Below are 23535 nucleotides of genomic sequence, written 5' to 3'. Positions count from 1 at the left end.
TCCCAAGTAGTGGCCTCCGCAACTCAAGAACAGCTTGCCCTGCCCTCATAAAAAACCAACAGAATATCATTCTGGTAACGGGCCCCAGAAGTTGCGGGACATTCCCCAGGCTCCAATGCTGGGGATGTTTATTTTCTGGGTGGAGGGTGAGAAAGCAAAGAAAGATGTTGCAATCCACTCCATCCACGTCAGATGCGTCATCTGAGAGGGGGAGGGCAGGGGCAGAGGAGGGACGTCCAGATCCACCAGCCCTGACTCAGTCTGCCAGCTCCCCACCTGCCAGCAGCTGAGGAGAAGGAGCGGCCCAGCCCACATGCTGCCTCCCGCCCCTGACTTCCCTTGATAACACTAGAAACTGAAACGGGTCGGGATGCCCTGCTTGGAGTTAGAGATGAGTCACCGTTCAGAGCAACTGTAGTATCTGCGAAGTGGCAGCAGAGAGGCAGACGTGAGCGGAGGGTGGAGAGGCAGGCAGGTAAGAAGGGGACACTGAGCGGCCACAGTGGCCTGGGAGGTGGTGAGAGGGGGCCTTCTAGTTCCCAGCCTCTTGGACAAGATAGGGGCCTGGGACCCGCAGGCCAGGGGAACTGGGCAGGGTGGCAAGAGGCCAGCTTCCTCTGTTGCCAGGTAGCTGTGGAGATAGGGCAGGGCAGATGGTGCAGGCCAGCTGGGTGGTGGCCTAGGACACCAGGAGACTTGTTGGCCCCATGTGATAGCTCTTCCATACCCCTGCCCCTGTAGCACATCTGAGAGACCCCACGGAGCATGGCAGGCAGCCCAGAGGTCGTGGCCATGGACTGTGAGATGGTGGGGCTGGGTCCTCACCGGGAGAGTGGCCTGGCTCGCTGCAGCCTTGTGAACTTCTATGGCATTGTGCTGTACGACAAGTTCATCCAGCCAGAGGGAGAGATCACAGATTACAGAACCCGGGTCAGCGGGATCACACCTCAGAACATGGCAAGGGCCACCCCATTTGCTGAGGCCAGAAAAGAGGTGAGTGAATGGCCAGGAGCCAGCCAAACCAAGTGTCTGCAACCCCATCCCACTTCCCTAGCTCCTCCCCTGGCATCTATAGTCTGTGACCCCACCATGGAGGATTCCCCACATTGCTGAGGAGACAAACTTGGGAGGGGTCTCCATCCTAGTCTTGAGAACTTTCCAACCAACAGAGAACCTTAGACTCACATCTGGGAGCTGCTCACATCTGGTTCCACTTCCTAGTCTTGTGATATGGAAACTGAGTCCCACCTGACATTCCCTACACAATGACCTGGCTACATTCCCCATTCTTTACTCTATGCCAGGCTGCTATGGATGAGCCCTGGATGGCTGCATAGGCTCCTGTGTTGAGCCTGTTTTGGAGAAGAGATCGGAGCTCCCTGGGCTGAGAGGGGTCTTGCTCCTGATACAACACTGTGGCCCACCACAGACTATCCACTAAGTTTGAAGCTCAAGTTTGTGGTCCCAAGATTTCCCACCCTCTTGCCCTTTAGTTAGTGGTAATAGCTTTTCCAGGAATGACTGTGCTCTCTGAATTACTAAAGGGAAAATAAAACTTAACCAGTGTAGGAGTTTCCCCAGGGCAAGTGAGCTCATCAGCATCTGTGGGGCTTGGGGGAATCCAGGAACACTTGACTGAGGTTTATCTCAACTGCACACATACAGTGCATGCCAGGTTTTGGGCACTGGAGATAAGATCACAGTAACTACTATTTACTGAACACTCGCTATGCGCTGGGTGCTCTCCTACAGTCACCCTCTGCAAGCTTCACTGTGCACCACCAGTCCTGCCAGGTGGACTTTCAGCCATTAACAATTCCAGAGTTCAGAGGGCCAATTTGAATCCCAGCTCTGTTGCTTACCAGGTAAGAGTGACCTTGGGCAAGTTATTCATCCTCTCTGTACTCACTTCCCTCATTCCTAAAAGGCATTGGGGGTGATAATAGTAGCAGCATCATGGGGTTGTGATGAAGACAAGTGCCCAAGTGAGTCCACTTGGTTCTCAGTATCTGCAGATTCCACATTGGTGGATTCAACAAACCATGGATTGAAAATTTTGGAAAGAAAATTGTAAGTGTACTGAACAAATATAGACACTTTTTTTGTCCTTATTCCCTGAACAATACAGTATGACAACTATTGACAGCATTTACATTGTATTAGGTATCATAAGCTATTAGAAATGATTTCAAGGGCGTGTGATGATATGTATAGATTACATGTAAATATGACACCATTTTACATAAGGAACTTGAGCTTCTGTGGATTTTGGTGTCTAGAGAGGGTCCTAGAATCATTGCCCCTTGGATAACAAGGGTAAACTCTACTAAAAAAATGTTAGCTATTATGATTGTTCAACTTTTTATTCCCTTATAATAATAGATGGGTGTCTCAACACACAACTAAATGGAATCAGGGTCACTCCAAGTGAATTTGGGCTGACTAGATAAAGACACAGACACAGGAATTAACTTTTCTTTGGGTTCATTGACCACTCCTCAGTCAGAGCTCCCTCAAGGAGGGCAAGACAAGCAAGAAAGAGAGGAAGCACACCTCAAACCTCAGTTTTATTGGGGAGGAGCCATTCAAATGAGGCAAGAGGTAGGGTTACAACAAACAAGTGGGTGTAATCCAACCCGATTGGGTGATGCCCACTCCTGGAGCTGCATCTCTCTTATCTGAGCAGAGGTAAGGCCCAAACGCATTGCAATGGGTGCAATACCAGTTCAGTACCTCTTTACTCGGGACTTAGAGGTGTGTACTTAGCTCCTGTCCAGAGTGGCTCCCAACATATCCCCCCTTTCTTAATATAAAAGGGAAATTGGGGAATTATATCTTCAAGTCACTGGATTCTTGGTTCGAGGTTGTCATGACCTACTATTGAGACACAAAGGGAATTAGTAGAAAACATATCATTCCAATAACATCATATAGAATGTTTCAACATATTTTTAGGATTAAAGTAATTTAATTAGCTTTGAAAGATTCATGTTATCATATTACTCTGCCAAACACTCATCAGAAGATTCTTAGTGTTTTCCTAATTTTATTGGGATCATTGTGTTTGGCCATAGTAACACAGACATATTTAATTGGCATGACATTTAAGCCTTTCCTCAAACCATAAGCAGAAGGCTCATTTGCATTATTCATTATAGTGGCTTCTAGCATGTTCGACTTAGTTCCAATTCTTTCATCAGCACTTACCAGACTGTAAAGGATCTTGGAAGTAGTTTAAGTCAAATTATTAAGAAAATTCACATGTTGTAAGTTTTAAGACATAGCCACAAAGGCTGTAATCGTAGAAAAAATGAATAATATTCAAAGTAGCCACTTCAAGGATCATGAGATCAAGAGCTTGCCCAGGTCTGGTAAATTGGCATGCACCTGTTTCAAAGTGTGAATGTTAACTTCAGCTTGTCAGCTGGCAATAGGACAAAGGAACGTTGATGAAGGATCAATGCCCTTTTCCTCTATCATAACTAGTGATAAAATTAGGCAAGTTGTATTTTTTATAGGTTACAGGATATTTGATCATCCTTTCTCTTAGTTCTCACATTTAAGGAGTCTTTTAGGCCTGTCAGTAAAAATTCTGGATGCAGAATTGGACCTATTATCCATAAAACATCTTTTTGGATGCCATCTGGCTGAGGGTTAAAACTTATGCAATTGTCCTTGTCAATTCTAGGAGGCTAGTCTGTAAATAACTGGCCTATATAGGAAAATTATATTTCAACAATCTTTCTATTTTGATAATTGTCCAGATATATAGTCTTAATTTTAAGGACCAGCATGATTGGCTGGCATAGGTTTTTCATATATTGTTTTTTTCCTCAAAAGATATTTCCAGACAGCCTGTTTACCTTAGGATCAACATATAGGTATAACTGACCATTATAGTCAGTATAATTAATCTAGTTACATGGGTGGACTTTCTAGTCCACACTGCAAAGCACATTAAAGGGGGACCTGAGAGATGGGTCCACAGAAGTCTCTTCATAATTTTTTACTTACCTGACAAGCTTGTGAAGCTGTATGGCTGTAATCTCTGCAGCTGGAAACTTAACTTCCCGTGCCAGGTTTTTCAGTCATTTCCATGATTACAGGTTTAAACTTTCCTTTGAAATCTGATTTAACTATCTAAATCATGTTCAGCAGCAGTAAGACTTTTACTATTACAAATTTAAGAAAATTTTTGAAATATTTGTATGATCCAGTATGTGCATATTGGGTCCTGTTTTCCCCCTTTCTTTATTCAATAAAATTTAATAGACCCATATTATCATTAGTTTAAGTTACAGACAATAGTACAAGTATTTAAATAATAAGAAAGGATTTATTATCTCTAGCTGGTCATAACACTTGACAAAGGTGATCTACTAGTTATGTCAAGTTTAACGTTAATGAGTTGGAAAGGAACCATGTTAAATAGAAGGTTAGCCTTTACTAATTATATGACTTGGTTTTGACTTGAACAGAATTGCCAAAAATGAAGAATATAATAAGCTGTATATAAAATTTTATATTTTGAAATTAGACCTAGATAAACTTAATTATCTTAATTTGGGATGAGGCTAGAGACAGAGTTTTAAAGTTAGAAGTGGTAGTCTTTACTAGGGGCATGAGAAAAATATAGACATCTATTCAAGATAGGAAGTACACATGCTAAATAAACCTAGGGAAGATGTTTTGTTTTTTACCATTAATAAAAGATGAAATAGAGAAATGAACAGCTCTTTATTTACCAATCTATAAAAAACTATTATTATTGTTATCAAACTTAGTGTTGACCTAAGTATGGGGAATTAGTATCTCAAATATTAATGAGTAAAAACAAGAAGCCAACAGTATGGTTTAAGACAGTGATTTAATTTAAAATTTGTATGACATTGAGCTAGCAATGACATTTTGAGGGATTTATGTCAAAATAATTTTTATGTATAAAGAAATAATTGTATGAACATCTTAATGTAGCAAGAGTTGCTCTAATAATTATGTATGATTTATGGCTTTACTAATTTTAAAAATATTGATGTATGTAGGGCATTGTCTCATATTACTAAAGTTAAGAAAAGGTCTATAATGTTAAATTTCTTATTGAAATAAGCTATTGGCTGTTGAGCTGATTTGTTTATGGCTGTCTGTCTAATATTTTAGGGATAATAATTTCCAGAGTAATTTTTCTCAGTGATAAACTGTTGACAGGGACTAGAAGTAAGCCCCTGTTTTAATGTTTAGAAGCTTCCAAATCTGTTTACAACTTAAACGAGGAGTAAAATTTTTACCCAGGTACCTTATTTTTCTTTGAGCTAGGATTTGCATTTTAATCTCTTTTTGTCTGTAAGTTTTTTTAAAAAATTTCTTTTATTTGATATCTGTACAAATTGTGGGGTAACAGCTAAATTTGGTTAGGATCATGCCAATTTCTGAAATCCTTTGAAATTGGGTGACCCTCTATAAATTTAGGGTGGTGTGTATTGTCTTTTTGAGTCTATGAAACAGTAGGATTTTTCTAGAGGCTTACTAAAATTATTTTTTAAGCATCTATTTACCTGTTGGATATCTGTTTTGGGGGTTGTCTGTGCTTCAGACTATCAGGTTTGTCCCTATTCTGTGTTATCGGGACATGGTTAATATAAAAATCTCCAAAATTGTTTTTTGGGTGATATTTTACCTTAAAACTTAGCTAAGTACTAGCATAATATTTCTCCAGGTGAGGTCAGACATCTGGTATAAATTTTAAAATATTACAATACATGAATTTGGATTTCTTAAAAACCTCTTGATTTGGGGCTGGGGATGTGGCTCAAGCGGTAGCGCGCTCGCCTGGCATGCGTGCGGCCCGGGTTCGATCCTCAGCACCACATACCAACAAAGATGTTGTGTCCGCCGAGAACTAAAAAACAAATATTAAAAAGTTCTCTCACTCTCTCTTAAAAAAAAAAAAGAAAAAAAAGAAAGAAAACTCCCTGATTTTTTTTTGGCCCATATTCTGTTTGAGCGCATGCTTGCGTGCGGCCCGGGTTCGATCCTGAGCACCACATACAAACAAAGATGTTGTGTCCACCGATAACTAAAAAAAATAAATATTAAAATTCTCTCTCTCTCTCTTTCTCTCTCTTTAAAAAAATTTAAAAAATTTGTTTCTCAATTATTTTAGTTTTCTATATCATCTGTCTAGATAACTATATAAAGATTTCTCTATTTAGAAAAATCTTTTTATCATTAAAATCTAGAATATATAAAGACCTCTTCTTTTATCCAAAGATAATTTCTTTCTTTCTCTTATGACTCTCCAATGGGTGCTTTCTCTCTGTGGAAGTATCCTTTTCTCCTTCTAAAATTCTTCCTTGGTTATATTTGGAATAACTCCTGTAAATCTTAGAATCAAAATAACTGTTGTTTTTTAATACGAAGAGATACTTAAGCCTGATCAATGATTTAGGAATTAGAGATCATATGATGGATCCCTTGAAATAAGTATTTTATAGTAAATTACATTTATCTTAATTATTACTTTTTTATGATGCTGGGGGTTGAACCTAGGGCCTTGTGCATGTGAGGCAAGCACTCTACCAACTGAGCTATAATCCCTAGCCTTTAATTATTTTTAACTACAAAAACCAGAGCATCAGATAAATGCATGTATAAAAGGTATAAGTTATGTGTCTTCTGTTGAAGAAAAACTATTAGAAGCAAATAGACACATTAATTAAACAAATAGACAAATATGTTAACTATTTTATGAATTAAAGAGTATAGATTAGTTAAATACTTGGAAAAATATGCATTAAGAATAAAGGTACAGCTTATAATTATGAAACCATATGGTTCTCAAAATATTTGGATCCATTTTAACTTATTTGGGATCAAGAGTGCATTTTTTTTTATCTCTACGACATCACATGATTTAGTGAAAATAAGATCCTTGTGTAATTTTATTTATTTTTTGTATTTATATAGTCAGAAATGAGAAGGATAAGGATTTTTTGGTCATTATGGGAACACTGTGAGAAAATTGTCTCAGGTTGCAGGCTTTTGTTCCTGTGATGAGCAAAATGTATCCTCATAATGTCCAAAAATAAAAGCAAAATACAAAGAAGCATATGTAATACAACTTTTGTCAAGGTAACATTTTTTGGCAACACAACCATAGAGACGAAAAGGAAGGAATTTAAAGGAACCTGTTGAAGGATTAAAAAAAAATCAGATTCTTTAGCTTTGAGAACAGTCAGGCTGATGGCTGCAATAAAGAAGTTTGTCAAATCAAATTGTACCTGGAAAGGAAGTATTTTGTTAGTATTGAAGATCTATGGGGGAAAGATTTTGACCAGTTATATTTGGATATACACGCAGGCTGTGCGCAGCTCAGGCAGCGGCCTGTGTGAAGCAGGAAGTGCAGGTTAACAGTTGGGAGGCCAGGCCGAAAGCCCCCTTGAGTGACAGTGGAGGAACCCAAGGGAAGCCCGGGAAAAATGCGGAAGGTGGGACTCATCTGCCATGTTGCTCTCTCCATGTGGCTTGAGAATTTGTGTAGAATCGTGGAACCACCCTCCAGGCCAGAGTCCCCCCTGTTGGCCTGTCTGTTCGCACATCCATTCCAAATCTCCCTGCAACCACACTGTGTGGGCGCTTGGCCAGTCCCCGAGGCCATGGAGGTTGAGAGGGTGGCCCCGCCGTCGGGTTCTCAGGCCAGCGGGGTTGAGGCGTAAGCCGGGCTTGGCCCAGAAACAAGAGTGAAGCCCGGGGCTGCTGCTGCGGGGCAGTTCAGGCTGGTGTGGCCCTTGGCCATTGTCTGCGCCTGTGTCCCGCGTGCTTGTGTTGGTCCTGCTGGAGCAGGGCTTGCGCCCAGGGAGGGGGCGGCATGGCCGTGCCCAGGGGAATGCCCGCCCCAGCAGTGAGCCGTCCTCTGCCTTCCTGTGGCCACTGGGGTCCCTCTGCAAGTACATTGTGGACAGGTGGCCCGCCAGATGTGGGGTCACAACCAGCAAATTGTCCTCCATCGCCTGGGGCAAGCATCTGGCTCCAGGAACCCGGGGCAGGGTAAGCGGGCATCCTCCTGCTAGCATCTCAAAAATCCTTCAACCCCCAAATAAGCCGCTCTGCAGACGCCGGAGCTGGGGGCCCCAGGGCAGACCGTACTCAAATTAGGGTTTTTAAAGGGCAGAATATTGCTGGTGGTGGGTCTTGTTACAGACCCTATAGGGAACAGCAGCCAATCTTGCATCAGTCCCAGAACAACAGTTGGGTCACAGTCATTTTGAATGAATGCATGGAAAAGGTTCAGTATAAATTCTCCAAGTATTTTTTTTTAATGTTATTTTTTAGTTGTAGTTGGGCACAATACCTTTTTAAATTTATTTTTATGTGGTGCTGAGGATCGAACCCAGGGCCTCACATGTGCTAGGCGAGTCCTCTACCCTTCAGCCCCAGCCCCAGCACCCCTAGTATTTTTTAAAAACGAGAAAAATAAAATTCACTTTTCTATAGGAAAAGAATCCCCTGTATCAAGTCTCACAAAATTTTTTTCCTTCTTCTCTCTCACTCTCCAAGTGAAGATTCCTAGCATATAACCCAAAAAATCTTTATCTAATATTTTAAAATATAAAAATTCACAAAAACAATTTTAAAAACCCACAAAAGCACTTTTCCCATGGGAGAAGACTGAATTTAGCAGCATATCCCATTAGTCTTCTTAATAATTTTTTACATTTATTTATGGTCTCTAGAATTGCTAAATAAAAATTTATTCTCTTTCTAAGAACAAAAAATTTGCTGACTTTCTTCTAATTCTCCCCTTTTAGAAATCAACCCACAATATTTTAAAAATCTATGTGTGGCCTCACTACTGGAGAGAGAGAGAGAAAAAACAAACCCACCGTTCTCAAAATTCATATTAGATTTCCCATATGGGCTACCATTTGTTGCGACACACAACTAAACCCGTCAGGGTCACTCCAAGTGAATTTGGGCTGACTACAAGACACAGGCACAGAAAGCATCTTTTCTTTGGGCTCAGTGACCACACCTCAGCCACAGCTCCCACAAGGAGGGCAAGGCAGGCAAGAAAGAGAGGGAGCACACCTCAAACCCAGGTTTATTGGGGAGGAGCCATTTAAATGAGGCAAGGGGTAGGGTTACAACAAACAAGTGGGTGTAATCCAACCCCATTGGGTGACGCCCATTCTTGGAGCTGCACCTCTCTTATCTGAGCAGAAGTAAGGTCCAAAAGCATTGCAACCTGTGCAATACCAGTTCAGTACCTCTTTACTCAGGACTTAGAGGTGTGTACATAGTTCCTGTCCAGAGTGGCTCCTGACAGATGGGGAAACTAAGGTTTGCTTAAACTAAGCATATTGATTTGCTAGGGCTACACTGTAACAAAGCATCACAAACTGAGTGGCTTAAACAACAGAAATTTATTGTCTCAGAGTTCAGGAGGCTACAAGTCTAAAGTCAAGGTGAAGGCTACAACGGAAAATCTACTATGGTTCTCTTCCTCACTGGTGGTATTGGCAGTCTTTGATTTGTAGAAATATCACAGGACCTCTGCCATCGTGTTGTTTGAGTTTTAATACTAGGAATTGAACCCAGGGGCGTTCTATCACTGAGCTGCACATGCTCAGCCTTTTTATTTTTTGTTTTGAGACAGGGCCTCACTAAGTTGACCAGACTGGCCTCAAACTTGTGATCCTCCTGTGTCAGCCTCCCACTTTGCTGGGATTGCAGGCCCTGCATCACTGTGCCCAGCTCTGCCTTTGGGTTCATGTGGCATTTTCCTTGTGCATTTTTCCTTGTTTAAATTCCTCTTTTTAAAGGATTCCTGTCACACTGCATTAGGAGCCCACCTACTCTGGCATGACCTTATCCTAAGTAATCTAGTTACAGTCAGCTCTCCATATAGGCAGGTTCTGTATCTGTGGATTCCACCAAACACAGATATTAGAAGAAAACATTTGAAAAGAAACTGCATCTGTAAACAGTCTTTTTTCCTTGTCACTTTTCTCTAAGCAACGCAACAATTGTTGACGTAGCATTTACATTGTATTAGGTGTTATTGAAATCCAGAGATGACTTACAGTCTACAGGAGGATGTGTGTAGGTGGTGTGCAAATACTACGCCATTTTCTATAAAGGACTGGAGCCTCTGCAGATTTTGGTATCCACAGAGGGTTCTGGAACCAATCCTCCTGGATACTGAGGGACAACTGTCTATCTGCCACGACACTTGTTGTAGTCAGCTTTTTTGTTGCTGCAACCAAAAGACCCAACAAGAACAATTTTAGAGGAGGAAAAGTTTATTTGGGCTCACAGTTTCAGAGGTCTCAGTTCATAAATGGCCAACTCCATTCGTTGGGGCCTGAGTTGAGGCAGAACATAATGGCAGGAAAGCATGGAGGAGGAAAGCAGCTGGGAACAACACCAGGAAGCAGAGAGAGTCCTCTCACCATCAATAAAATATGGACCCCAAGGCATGCCCTCCAAGGCGCACCTCCTCCAGCCTCACCCTGTCTGCCTACAGTTACCACCCTATCGGGATTAAATGCATGGATTAGGCTGAGACTTTTTTAACCCAAACCTTTCACCTCTAAACCTTCTTGCATTGTCTTACACGTGAGCTTTTGGTGGACACCTAAACCCTGTTTCCAAACAAGTCACATTCTGAGGTTTTGGGGGTTAGGATTTCAACATAAAGTTGGTGGCAGAAGACACACTGCAGCCCATTACACTAAGTAATTTGCACAACATCAGATAGCTAGAATGTGCAAGAGCTGGTCAAGATTTAAAACTCAGATTGTCGTTTTAGAGAACTCAGTGGAGTGCAGGGCTCAGTCCTGAAGTCCCTATTACAAGCTGTGAGATATTGGGTAAAATACTTACTCTCACCCTATCTGGTTTTCATTTGGAAAATGAAGGTAATCATATAGTCATGCCTCAGTATATATAGGAGATTGGTTTTAGGATCCTGAAGGATACCAAATTCTACAAATATTCAAGTCCCTTGTAAACAGTGGCACAATAGCCAGGTGAGGTAGCACACGCCTATAATCCCAGTGACTTGGGAGGCTGAGGCAGGAGGATTGCAGTTTGAGGCTAGCCTCAACAGCATAGTGAGACCCTGATTCAAAAAAGGACTGGGGATTTAGCTAAGTGGTAGAGCACCTCTGATTTCAATTCCCAGTACTGCAAAAAATAAAACAAAATAAAAGGGTAAAATCAATCAAAATGATAACAAAATGGCATGCTATTGGCATATAACCTACATACATCCTCTTGTATACTTTAAATAATTTCTAAAATACTTAATTACCTCATGCAATGTAAATGCTATGTAAATAGTTGTTTTGTTTAGGGAATAATGACAGGACAAAAATCTGTACTTATGAAAGAGAGAGAGAGAGGGAAGGAAGGAAGACGGGAGGGAGGGAAGGAGGAAGAGAGGAAGGAAGGAGAGAGAACAGCTCAGGCTTTGTCCTCCAGAGCTGCACTGATGGCCAGAGCAGCCACCGCCCATGTGGCCGGTGAGCACCTGATGTTTGGCTGGTCTGAACTGAGATGTGCTGTAAGTGTAAAATCCACTCTGGATTTTGAATACACTTGTATTGGAAACAAGAACCACAAAATACTTTGATCAATTTTTTTAATTGATTATACATTGAAACAATCATATTTTTGATATATTGGTTAAAACATTGAAATTAATATCACCTGTCTCATTTTGTTTTTTTAATATGCCTATTATGATTTAAAAAAAACATCTGTGGCTTGCACTGTATTGCTATTGGACAACACTGCTCCAGAAGTACTAAGAAGATACTGGGGAGCCCAGCTTGTCAAGGTGGTTCTAGAAAGACTCCAGGAGATCAGTGGCATTTGAAAAGGATGGTATAGAGTGAGTGCCGTCCGTTTTAGAGGCTACAGGGAACCACTGAAGATTTTTGAGCAAGGGAAGGGCCTGGCAGGACAAGGACCAGTTTCAAGAAAATTAGGATAGGGGTGGTGTGGGAGGTAGACAGGGGTGAGGAAAGGGTCTACAAACAGGAGAAGCACCAGAGGCCCTAGGGACAGTTCCAGGGTCCGAATCTTCCATGGTGGACAAAGGATTGGAGTCTAAGAGGCGTTGGAAGGAGGAGACCACAGCAGAGTCCCCGGCAAGGGGAGCATAGTACAAAGAGGTGGAGATGTGTTCGGGTGCTGGTGGGAGGCCCTGGGACATGTCAAGGAGCCTCTGCCCTGTGATCCCTGTTGAGCAGTCAGGGGGAATGGTATGTCCCCAGCCTCCCTCCCCATCAAAAGGACGGACAGAGTCTGAAGAACCCAGAACAGAATAAAGAAATGCCTCTCGCATTCCCAGGCCTGGACGTCAAGGCCTAAAACCTGTCATTCCCTGGGCACCCTTGAGTGCTGGCCTGGGAGTCAGGATTCCATCTTGGTCTGGCCTCTAGACCACCGTCATCTAACCCATTTCTCAGTTAGACACCAAGCCAAAGCCAGGCTTTGTGTACCTGACACAGAGGCCTGCCCAGATTGGTCACTGGACAGGTCTCTGGAGCCACAGTGGCTTCACAGTTCCTGCCCCATCACTTCCTGTGACCTTGGGCAAATTATCCAATGCTTCTGGGCCTCAGTCCCAGACATGAGCTGTGGTCCCAAACCCAGCTCCACCCTCTCCTCCATTCCTGCTCCCAGAAATGTCAGCTCCAGGTGAGAGGAGTCCTTTATGATGCTCTCCCACCCTGCCCCTCTCCCTGCCCCGTCCCATGGGCGCCTCTGCAGTGCGGGTCTCTCACCTCCCTTGCTACCCACGCACCTCTTAGCCTGCCTGTCCACTCTTATCTATCTAGAGTCACAGCTCTCACTGTATTTGCCTGCATCCAAATGGGAAGCTGTGCTTGGCACTTAGAAGGGACCCTGAGAATATTTGTGGGATGGGAGTTAAACTGATTTTCAAAAACAGAAGTTCTGGCCGTCATGTGCAATAAGGTTCCTCTGCCCAGGTGTTCAGTTTTGTTCTCTACGCTTTTGTTGAGTCGTAGCAATACTCACACAGCCACGGGAGGCATGCTTTCTTTAGACTTGACTGGACGTGAGTACAATTTCAACTCTGCCATCTGTCTTTTGGCTTGTTGCTCACCCTCTCTGTGTCCCCTCTGTAGGACCTTCTGTGCAATAAGAATCATGCATTAGCACAGGTGTATCCAGCACTATGTCCCAGGCACAGCTCTGGGCATTTTCCACACACCACTTCCTTTATTTCCCACAACATGGTGGAAGGGAGTTAACTAGGATCGTCCCTATTTTTCAGATAAGGAAACTGAGGTGCAAGGTTGAGTCTACTGTCTACTGTGAAGCAGAGATTCTAATTCTGGCTCTAGAGTTGGAGCTTTGCCGTTCAAACCTCAAGTTCAACGATTGCCAGTGCCTTCTATAAATGTGAAGTGCGCGACATCTGTAGGGGACAGGATCCAGTATGGCCTGTGAGTGAAGAGGTGGTGCCAGGTCATGTCCATCGAGGACACCTGTGAGACAGCCAAGGCCCCTGAGGTGGCTTGATCTACCTCATCGTCATGTTTCAATCCCAGACAGATCAGGCATGCGGGTGCCAAACCGTACTGGGACACCTCAGAGGGCAGAAGCTTAAAGTCCCTTTTCAGCCCCACAGGCTCCTCTCAGGCGAATCCAGGGCTGGCCACGCAACCAGGAAGGCTCTGGGGTACCCCTGAGCCCCTCTCCCTAAGTGGGGCCCCTGCTATCTTCTTGCTTCTTTGTTTTTTGTAATGTGATTGTCACTTTTATAATGTAAAGAAATTGTTCTTGCCGGCTGTGGTGGGGCACGTCTGCAATCTCAGCAACTCAGCAGGCTGAGGCCAGTTTGAGGCCAGCCTCATCAACTCAGCAAGACCCTGTCTCAAAAAATAAAAAGGGTCGGGGATGTAGCTCAGTGCTAGAGCACCCCTGGGTTCAATCCCTAGTCCCCACCCCACCAAAAACAAAACAAAACAAAACAAAACAAAAACCAGAAAGCAATAAAAAGGAAAGTGTTCCTTATCTTCAGACATCGCTAGGTCCAGCCATCATCCAGAGCAGGGGTTCTCATTGAGGTGGGGTTTTGCTCCCCATGGCTAACCGAGGGATTCTGGGACCACTCTGGTTGTCACCACGTGGGAAGTGGGGGCTGCTACTGACATCTGGTAGTGAAGGCCAAGGATGCTGCTGGACAGCCCCCTCTCCTGCCACACACAGCAAGGATGTGTCTGGTCCTGATTGTTTCTGGTGCTGAGGTTGGGAACCCCGGTCTATAGAGAGCCCTAGAAATCAGGAGACTGAGGTTCAGAGAGGAGCGGGGACTGGTCTAAGGACACACAGGAAGCTGTGATACAAGACAGTGCTCAGACTCAGGCTCCCATCTGGCAGGTTAATCTTGTTCTTTTAAACTAACAGTAATTTTTCATTTTTATTTTTCCAGTACTGGGGATGGAACCCAGCGGTGTTCTATCACTGAACTCTATCCCAGCTTTTTAAATTTTTTATTTTGAAACAGTGTCTCATTGAGTTGCTTGAGGGTCTTGCTAAATTGTTGAGGCTGGCCTCGAATTTGTGATCCTCCTGCTTCAGCCTCTCAAGTAGCTGGGATTACAGGCATATCCCACTGTGCTCGGCATTATCTAACAGTAACTTTTAATATATTGTAACGCACAAAAGTGATTTAATACTTTTTATGCCAACCAGGCATGATGAGTGGCACTTCCCCTGGGGCTTAGGAGGGAATCTCACAAGGGGAGGACTTGGTGGCTTGTGAAGGGGGAGTGAGCTCAGTAACAGTGACTTTTGCACGGGTCAGGGTGTCCTGCTGGGGCTCTGCCACCTGCTGGGTCTCTTGGCAGATGGAGGAAGAAGACCTTATTGTCCAGGTTGACCCCAGGGTAAGTGGCACGAACTGAGGGCAGGGGAACTGGGCAGCTTGGCAGGAAACAAGGAAAGAGGGGCACGGGGTCTCCCCAGGCCAGCTCTCCTGGCAGCCAGGAGAGCATGAATGGACATGGGAACTACTGACGGGAAGGCTGAGTCTCCAAGAGCCCACAGGCTCCTGCAGAGGTCTCCACACTGGTCTGCAAAGATTGCCAGACTTGGCAGTGGGAAGAACCCCCTGGAACGGCAGCCACCAACCCTTCTCCGGGGACGGTGATGCAGACAGTGTGGCCCAGCGATTGGGATGGCTTGGGTCAGGCCCGCCTGGGGAATGCTTGGAAGGAGCATGGAACCACAGAGGGAGTATAAGGCAGATAGCAGAACGTGGCCTGTCACTCCCCGGCCATGTGGCTTGGATATACACCCCTCTGCACTCTGTCGCCATGGGGTCAGATGACAGGCAAACCCTGTCTCATGGGGGCTGTTATTCCTGATTCCAGAAATCCTCAGTGAATACCATTATGGGCCTGGATGTGCTCTTTGTCCCAAAGCACTCAGTAGTGGTAATAATAACAACGACAATAAAAATGACAGTGTTAGGTGGATTCAGATACTGCATCTCAGCTTTCCACTTATAAGCTGTGTCACTTGGACCTTAACTTCTCTGATCCTCACCTCCTTCCTGGAATGAAGAATAATCTTGCTGAGGACGCTTGTGGTTAGTTAAGCAAAGCGCTGGCACAGTGCCTGGCTGATAAGAAGAGATCAACAAATGTCCCTTACCCCACTGCACTTCAGTTCTTTCCAGGAATTTGAGAGTCTCCACTCCCTGTGTTTGGCAGTAAAGTCTGGCATGCCTGCCTTGTGACAGGTCCGACCTCCTGGTTGACCCCTCCCCCAATCCTTCCCTGGGCTCTAGCTGGTCACCTCACCTTATCCCTCCCTAGTCCAGCCTCAGGAAATCACAGAACCCTGGTTGCTTACAAATGGAAAATCTGAGGACCAGAGAGGGTTCCTAACATCCTGAAGCCACACAGCAAGTCTGGGCCTCTGTCCCTGACCAGGTCCCAGCATGGTTGTACGGAGAATCATAGGTATCTCTCTAACAGCTAGACTGTTTTCTTCTCCTTCTTTTTCTTCCTTCTTCTGCTTATCTCATCCCTCTTATTTTGTGGCTTGGATATACACCCCTCATGATGAGTCCCGTGGTGCCAGGGAACCCCCCCCCTCAAGCCCAACCCGGGGGGACTCTGGGTCCAGGAAGTGATGAATTTCCCAGGAATCCACATCACCATGACTTGGTCCTCTTACGTCTGGGACCGGCTGTAGCTGTCTCTGGGATGGAGACGATTTCCTTCAGGGGCTTTGTGTGAACTGGGCCTGAGCCAAGCTGCTAGAAGGGAAAACAGGCCACATTGTTCAGCAACATAAAGGATGTCAGCAAGCAAAAGCAGTGACCTCAGCCGCCCGCAGCATCCGGATTCCGGTGCCGCCCCATTCCCCCCACAGGATTCCCCTCCAGTGCTGCTTTGAGGTCTTATGGGTCCCCAAGTTGTCTTTAAGAGCCTCACGATGACCTCCAGACCAGCAGCGTCATATCTGGCCGGTTAGACGTGCAGAATCCGGGCCCTGCCCAGACCCCCTGAACCTCAGCCTGTGCAGTGTGCCCTCTGCTCCCGGTGCCACGCCTGTGGACTCAACCAACCATGCGTGGAAAATAATTGGGGAAAAAAATCATGACTGTACTGAACCTGAACAGACTCATTCTTCTTGTCCTGCTTGCCTAACAATATGGCATGACAATTTAAAAAAAAAATAGCTTAAGTATTTTATTTGCAACTAAGCTTGTTAACACTATAGAATGAAAATGTGCAAGGAATAATGTTGCAGTTTTTGGTTAGATTTAAGTCAGACATTCATTAATAAGGAATCTTCAAATGTGAATATTCCAGAAATTTCTCTAAGCCATATGATCAGAACAACTGTCTCTGAATATTACCTTACTTTGGAAGGTACTGGCATACATTTGAATTAAACTCAAAAATTTTCAAAATAAGCCATAATTTAAAAAAATGATTCCATGTTCAAACTAAAACGATTTTAATAGAACTTTCCTTTCCAGAAATAATAATAAGGAAATAAGGCATTTTGTAAAATGTGGTCCTGAACAAGTCACAGTCAAAAAATAAATGTTTACTTAACTCCTCCTCCTCCTCAAAACAGGGGCTACTTTCTGCTCTGCAGCCTTGGAAACAAGGTGAAGAACAGCCTATAAGCAACTTCGGGTGTGGGGTTGCCAAAACAAAGCTCAAGCAGTTGAACATGGAATTTGGGGGACTAATACAAAGATGAAGTGGTTCCTCCCAAGTGTCAGTGCTGCTGGGGCCTGGCCCAGTCCCTTGCTCACCTGTACTCTGCTCCTGAGCAAACCCCAGTGCTTCTGCTCCAGGAGAGACTTGTCTCCCTTTAGAGGCTCAGTGTTCAGGGAGCTCTTTGATTATATGAATGAGGTGAGTGCCGACTCCACGGGGTATTTTAAGGCTTGGAGTCAAGGTTTTTTTTTCTAACATGACTAGGTAGAGTCCATGTGTCAATGGCCTGTCTCTCGTTCTAATTTCTTACCTCACATTTGTAGATCTAGGACTGCAGACCTTTGCTATATTATCATAATCACATCTAATGTCCATCCTAACTTAGGATTTATATTCGATGCCTGGAAACAGTCCCTGTATTTAACAATAATACCTACACATAAACAATCCACTCTTACAACTTATATGGTCAGGAAACCTCAATGATTAGTCTATAGACCAAGCAAATGTTTTTCTTCCTTTCTTTCTTTGCTGGGGATTGAACCCAGGGCCTTGTGCATACCAGGCAAGCACTCTACTGACTGAGCTATATCCCCAGCCCCACAAGCAAGTGTTTTTAACCATAATTGTTGTGCATCAAATTCACAGCCAGAATCCCGGAGATCTAAACAAATTTTTTTTTGCACAATACAAATAAAAACTTAAAATACACATACACACATATACATATTCTCTCACACACACACTTCTTACAGAACTGTGCTTGGGGGAACTGCATTTGTTGAGTGCCACTGAAGGCATATTTTGCTAAACTGATGCTCCAGGTATTTTTGTTTGGAAACTGTGTCCCAGTAGGGCACATCATCTTATTGGATGAGCAGAAAAGAAAGATATGCTTGTGGCAACCAGAAAGGTGTTTCAAGTTGTATAAAATGGACCTCAGAAACGTTCATGTGTTCTCAGGATGCAAAGGTTTGGAGCTGAAATGTGATATCAAGCCAGCTGCAAAAAATGTACAGGGCCATCTTTTGAGGTCAAACCTGGTGCGCAGATAATGCAAGAAAGCTTCAGAGACCCAGCTTATGGGTCTTGTTCCGTGTCTCTGCATAATCGGATCATGTGTGAATTCACAAAAGATTCCTACTGCCCTGCTAGTTTGGTATTGAGGATCTGCTCATACTCCTCCCCTATTTTATCTCCCTTGTCTTTTAAAAGCCTCTCGCATATTATTACAAGTTGTCAAGGGCGAAGGCGGGCTGGTCCTTCTTCATCAGGAGGACCTGGGCATCAGTGCTGTGAGTGCTGGGAGCGAGGCCGGACTTCTGAAGTGCAAGCTGCACTCTGAGAACGACTTCTAAACGTCTCCACCTCTGATGACCACTATATTCTTGCTTTATGTTCTGAAGATTTTGCTCTGGAGTTGGAAGGCGCAGCTCGCCGCTGGGCGGGACTGGCGCTGTAGAGTCCGCGGCTCTGCATCCTAAGGGCCTGAGGCCCGGGCGGGGCCGGGGCGGGGCCTAGGGGCTTGGCCGGGGGCCGGGGGCCGGGGGCCGGGGCGGGCGGGCGGGGCGGGGGGGCGGGGCCTGGGGCCGGGGCGGGGCGGGGGGGGCTGGGGCGGGGCCTGGGCCGCGTTCCGGGGAACCTGGGCTCAGCAGCGCCGCCTGAGCTCCTGGGGCTGCGTCAGCGTTGCTTCGCACGTCAAGCCACTGAGGGGCCAGGGACCAGGGACCAGTGACCAGCATGACAACTTTTGACCCAGCATTTCCATTGTATTAGCTGTTAGGATTTAGAGGCAATTTCACGTACACGGGAGGGTGGCGTTGGCTGTTTGCAAACACTGCCTCATTTTAAATAAGGGACTTGAGCATCCTCAGATTCTGTATCTATGAGGGTCCCGGAGCCACTCCCTTCCAGCTGCCAAGGGACAACTTTATTGTAGTGACAATCCACAGGTGACTCCCAAGTTCTCCAGTTGAAGCGGCACCGGCATGGCCCAGGGGCAGTGTTCCTAGTTCTTCTGGCCTGCTTTCCACCGTCCCCCAAGTAGAGTCCCCTCCTCTGTTCAGAGGAGACTCCAACAGAGCCATGTGAACAGCAGAGTGGGCTGGTGACAGTAAATGGGCAGGCCTGCTTCTAATTGTCACTGTAGACAAGTCATGAACCGTCTGAGCCTGGGCTTCCTGTGGTCACCAAGAGAGTATGTTTATAAAGGAACTCCTTGGTGTCCCCAGTCACTAGCCAGCTAGCAGGAGAAGTAGGAGGTGGGAAGGTGTCAGACGCCACGAGATACCTTCTTGGGGCACAGGCTAAGCTGGGGGGCTCCATACAGAGAAAAGATGAAAGGTGATAGAACTGTCTACACTGGGCCTGAAGAGCCAGAGCTGCCCTTCAGCCCAGTTGATACAGCCACCTTCTGCTCTTAGGTGCCCTTTGCCATCCTCTCCAATGCAGCCACGTTGGACAGCCAACCTGGTGTGGCTGGAGCCCTGCAGGCTGTCCACATGGGAGAGGAGGCTGGAGCAGAGGCTTGGACACTTGCACAGGACAGGACTGGGTGTTCTTAGGGCGTCCCTGCCCTGGCAGCTGGGCCACTGGGCTGTTGGAGGCCTGGAGCAGGCCTGCTTGATCTTCTCACTGTGACGGTGACAAGCAGGTGCCTGGTTCTGCCACTATCTAGCTGTGCACTGTGCTAGTTCTCTAATGGTGCTTAGCAAGTCACCCAACACTGAGTGGTTCATACAGTGTCCATATTTATTTCTCTCATGCACCTGCAATCAATCTGGGGAGAGCAGGGCAGGAATGGCATAGTGAAGGCAGGGGCTGGAGTCCCAGGAAAGTTTGCTCAGGGGAACTGTCTGGTAACAATGCTGGGGTTCCCTGGGCATGTCTCTGTGTAGCCTCTCCCTATCCATGGTGTCTCTAGCATGGTGGCTTCTGGGTGGCTGAACTTACATTCCTTACTCTCACGATTCTGCTGGGAGTGATGGTGCCTGCTTGTCATCCCAGCAACTAGGGAGGCTGGAACAAGTGGATCACAAGCTCAAGGTCAGCCTGGGCAATTTAGTGAGGTCCTGACTCAAAACAATAAATAAAAAGGGCTGAGGTCATAGCGTAGTAGTCGTAGAGCACCCCTGGAGTCAATTCACAGAATTGGGGGAAAAAAAAAGGCCCTCAGGATTTCAGCTCCAGAGCAGACGTCACCTGGGCAGCCGGATGTGAGGGGATTTAGAGTTCAGCTTTTTGAGAGGAGAGTTTAAACTAATTTAAAAATCATCAGAGGAACTTTGGGCAAATGCCTTCAAATCTCTATGCTCCCATTCTTTGTTTGTTTTGTTTTTGTTTTTTCATTTGTAAAATCCAGATAAATGCAGCACCCGCTCCTGGCTGAGCAGCTTTCTCTGGCTGATGAACAAAGCCATCAACTTCATGGTTCAAAACAACACAAATTTATTAGCTCACAGTTTTGCAGTTCCAAAGTCCAACATGGGTTTCCCTGGGATAAAATTAAGGTGCTCAGGTCTGGAGTCCTCAGGACTCTGGGGGAGAAGCCACTTGCTTGCCCTTTCCAGCTTCCAGAGGCTGCCTGACACCTTCCTCCATCCTCAAGGCCAGCAACATTGGAGTTCTTCTTAGAAGGAATCTCGCTGACCTCCACAATAAGGACTTTTCCATTGTGTTGGTCCCACCTGGATAATTCAAAAGTTTTCCTTTTTTTAAAATCATATGATTAGAGTTCTACCCATGATTTTAATTCCTTTTGCCTGTGGAACGTATTTTCAGATTCTGGGGATTAGGGCATACCTATCTTTGGGAGGCCATTATTCTACCTGCCACAGTAGGGTTGTTGAGGACATCAAAAGATGTGACCATTGAGCATGGTGGTGCTTGTCTGTTATCCCAGCAACCCAGGAGGCTGAGGCAGGAGGATCAAATGTTAGGGGTCAGCCTCAGCAATTTAGTAAGACTTAATGAGGCCCTGTCTCATAATTTTAAAAAAAGGACTGGGGATGTGGCTCTGTGGTAAACTGCCTCTGGGTTCCATCCCCAGTGGGCGCGCGCACACACACACACACACACACACACACACACAGGTGATCTAGGTGATGCATCTTGATATATGCCAGCACATGGGAAACAGTAGGTACCAGCCACTGCCCTTATGCATCTGAGCCACTGGACAAGTCCCTTTGGCACTGCCAGGCATGGCATATAACAAGGGACCTGGTCCAATCTCTTCCTAGATATATTTGAGCTCAGAGAGGGATGATGATTTGCCCAAGGTCACACAGCAAGTGGAGGTGGGGCTGCTCCCTGCCAGCCCCATAACTGTAGCAAGTTGTCCTCCATCTACCTGGAGGACCCAGGATGGATAAGTGTGGGGCTTGTGTCTTCCTGGGCAGATCCTGTCGATCCTGAAAGGCAAGCTGGTGGTGGGTCATGACCTGAAGCATGACTTCAAGGCCCTGAAGGAGGACATGAGCAGCTACACCATCTATGACACATCCACAGACAGGCTGCTGTGGCACGAGGCCAAGCTGGACCACTGCATGCGGGTCTCTCTGCGGGTGCTGAGCGAACGTCTCCTCCACAGGCTCATCCAGGTGAGGACTCCTCCTGCTCCTCAGGGTGGGGCCACCCAGGACAAGCCAGGCAGCCTGTCTGAGACGTTGCTCCAAGGGCTGGGCCCCTCCCTCCAGGCTTTGTGCACAACCCCTACGACGACGGCTTCAGTGCGAATATTTGCCCCCAAGACTCTGTTCCCTCTACTCCTGAGAGGTGTGTGCTTGTGAGAGGGGGAGAGTGTTTTGTTTGGGCTTCCGGAAGCAAGGATGGGGATGCCAGAGGTTGACTTGAGAGGTGGCCCGGGAGGTGCTGGGAGAGAGCAAATGAGGCAGGGGCAGGGGGTACCCAACAGGCATTTGCTTTTGCTGCTTCAAATCAAGCCAGTTTCCCTGTGGGCAATGAAGCTTATGCCACCACAGAACTCTGGGAAATGGTGTCAGGCCAGCACCTCTGATGTACCCCAGGGTGGGGTTCAGGTGTTGGGGTATTTACCCCCAGTTCCCATCAGGCATTGCTCCAATTCCCCAGCCTTTCTGGCTGGTGGGCAAAGCTGGCCCCAGCAGAGCCAGCAGGTGAAGCCACGCGGATGTGGGGTGGGAATTCCTGGAGGGAGGGACTCAGGAAGACCGCCAGATGCTAACAGCCAGCAGCGCACCCTGGGGCCCTCCATGCAGGTCAGCAGCTCTTTAAGGAGCACATACTCCTTGCCAGATGCAAGGGATACAGGGGTGAGCAAGACCTTTCTCTGTCCTGGAGGCACCCTTGGTTGGAGGGGAGGTGGCACCGAGCCCAATCATCAGCCCACAATGCGAGGAACACCGGGTAGAAGGAAGAACAGTCCTCTGGGAGCAGGAAGGAAGGGTGGGACTGGCTGGCCGGAGACCAGGTGTGGACAGAGTTAGATGAGTCCTAGTCTCAGAGATCAGGAGTGTGGAGTGTGAACCAAGTCCACAATGGAGACTGCTTGGCTGGGTGTGGGAGCACGAAACCCCCGCCCTCCTTGAGGGAATTGGGTTGGAAGCAGGGGTGGGCTTCTCATTAGCTCCATGGCACCAAGGACCAACCCTGGTGGCTCTGGCTGGCAGAGGGGTGCCGTCCACCCGTGGGTATTAGATGTACCCTGTGGATCTCTGCGCACCTGCTCCGGTGCCACACGCTGTGGCTGTCAGTCTGAACCTGACCCTAACCCCGTCTCAGCTCTGTCTGCTTGTCCCTGGGCTCATGAAGCCTGGTTGTTCCCCAGACTCAGCCGGCTCCTGCCTGCACCGATACCTCCTCTCCCCCACCAGATGTTAGGTGGTAGGGCACAGCCTGATTCTCAGGATGCTGGGTTTTGTCTTGGAATGCCTGGTCCTAGTGCCTGGTGACCACAGAGGGTGAAGTCAGGCCAGTTCCTGTCACCTACTGACACTCTTCCTAACCCAGGGAGTCAGAGGCTCAGGGAGACTCACCACAGATCACCCCGGGAATTGGGATGTTGGGGTGTGACACTGGGACCCCAAGTCCTCACTGTGTGCCTCTGTCTTCAGAACAACCATCTGGGACACAGCTCAGTGGAAGATGCGCGGGCAGCGATGGAACTCTACAAGATCTCCCAGGGAATCCGAGCTCGCAAAGGGTTGCTCCGCGTGGCTGTGCCGTACTGAAGCTCCACCAGTCCCCTCCCCAGAGGCTTTCTTATCTTCAAGATGGCATCTCTTGCTTTTGGAAAATGCATCTTTGGCAGTAAAATGGCTGTATATTTTGTCTA

At 46.3% G+C, this 23535-nt stretch overlaps 1 protein-coding gene and 1 pseudogene across 1 annotated transcript; one reads left to right on the top strand and one right to left on the bottom strand.

Annotated features, from left to right (window-relative positions):
* The first annotated feature begins 274 nt into the window (after positions 1-274).
* Positions 275-23535, top strand: Isg20 (interferon stimulated exonuclease gene 20). Its single transcript, XM_026388196.2, has 4 exons — positions 275-475; positions 742-993; positions 21623-21823; positions 23315-23535. Exons 2-4 carry the CDS (start codon positions 766-768, stop codon positions 23429-23431), a joined length of 546 nt encoding a protein of 181 aa, XP_026243981.1. The 5' UTR covers positions 275-475; positions 742-765; the 3' UTR covers positions 23432-23535.
* LOC113182273 (akirin-1 pseudogene) lies at positions 18172-21426 on the bottom strand (annotated as a pseudogene).

The sequence above is a fragment of the Urocitellus parryii genome, chromosome 6 (genome assembly GCF_045843805.1).
Source record: "Urocitellus parryii isolate mUroPar1 chromosome 6, mUroPar1.hap1, whole genome shotgun sequence".
NCBI classification, from domain to species: domain Eukaryota; kingdom Metazoa; phylum Chordata; class Mammalia; order Rodentia; family Sciuridae; genus Urocitellus; species Urocitellus parryii.
Note: the sequence above shows the minus strand (reverse complement) of the source record. Positions and strands in the feature narration are given on the sequence as shown.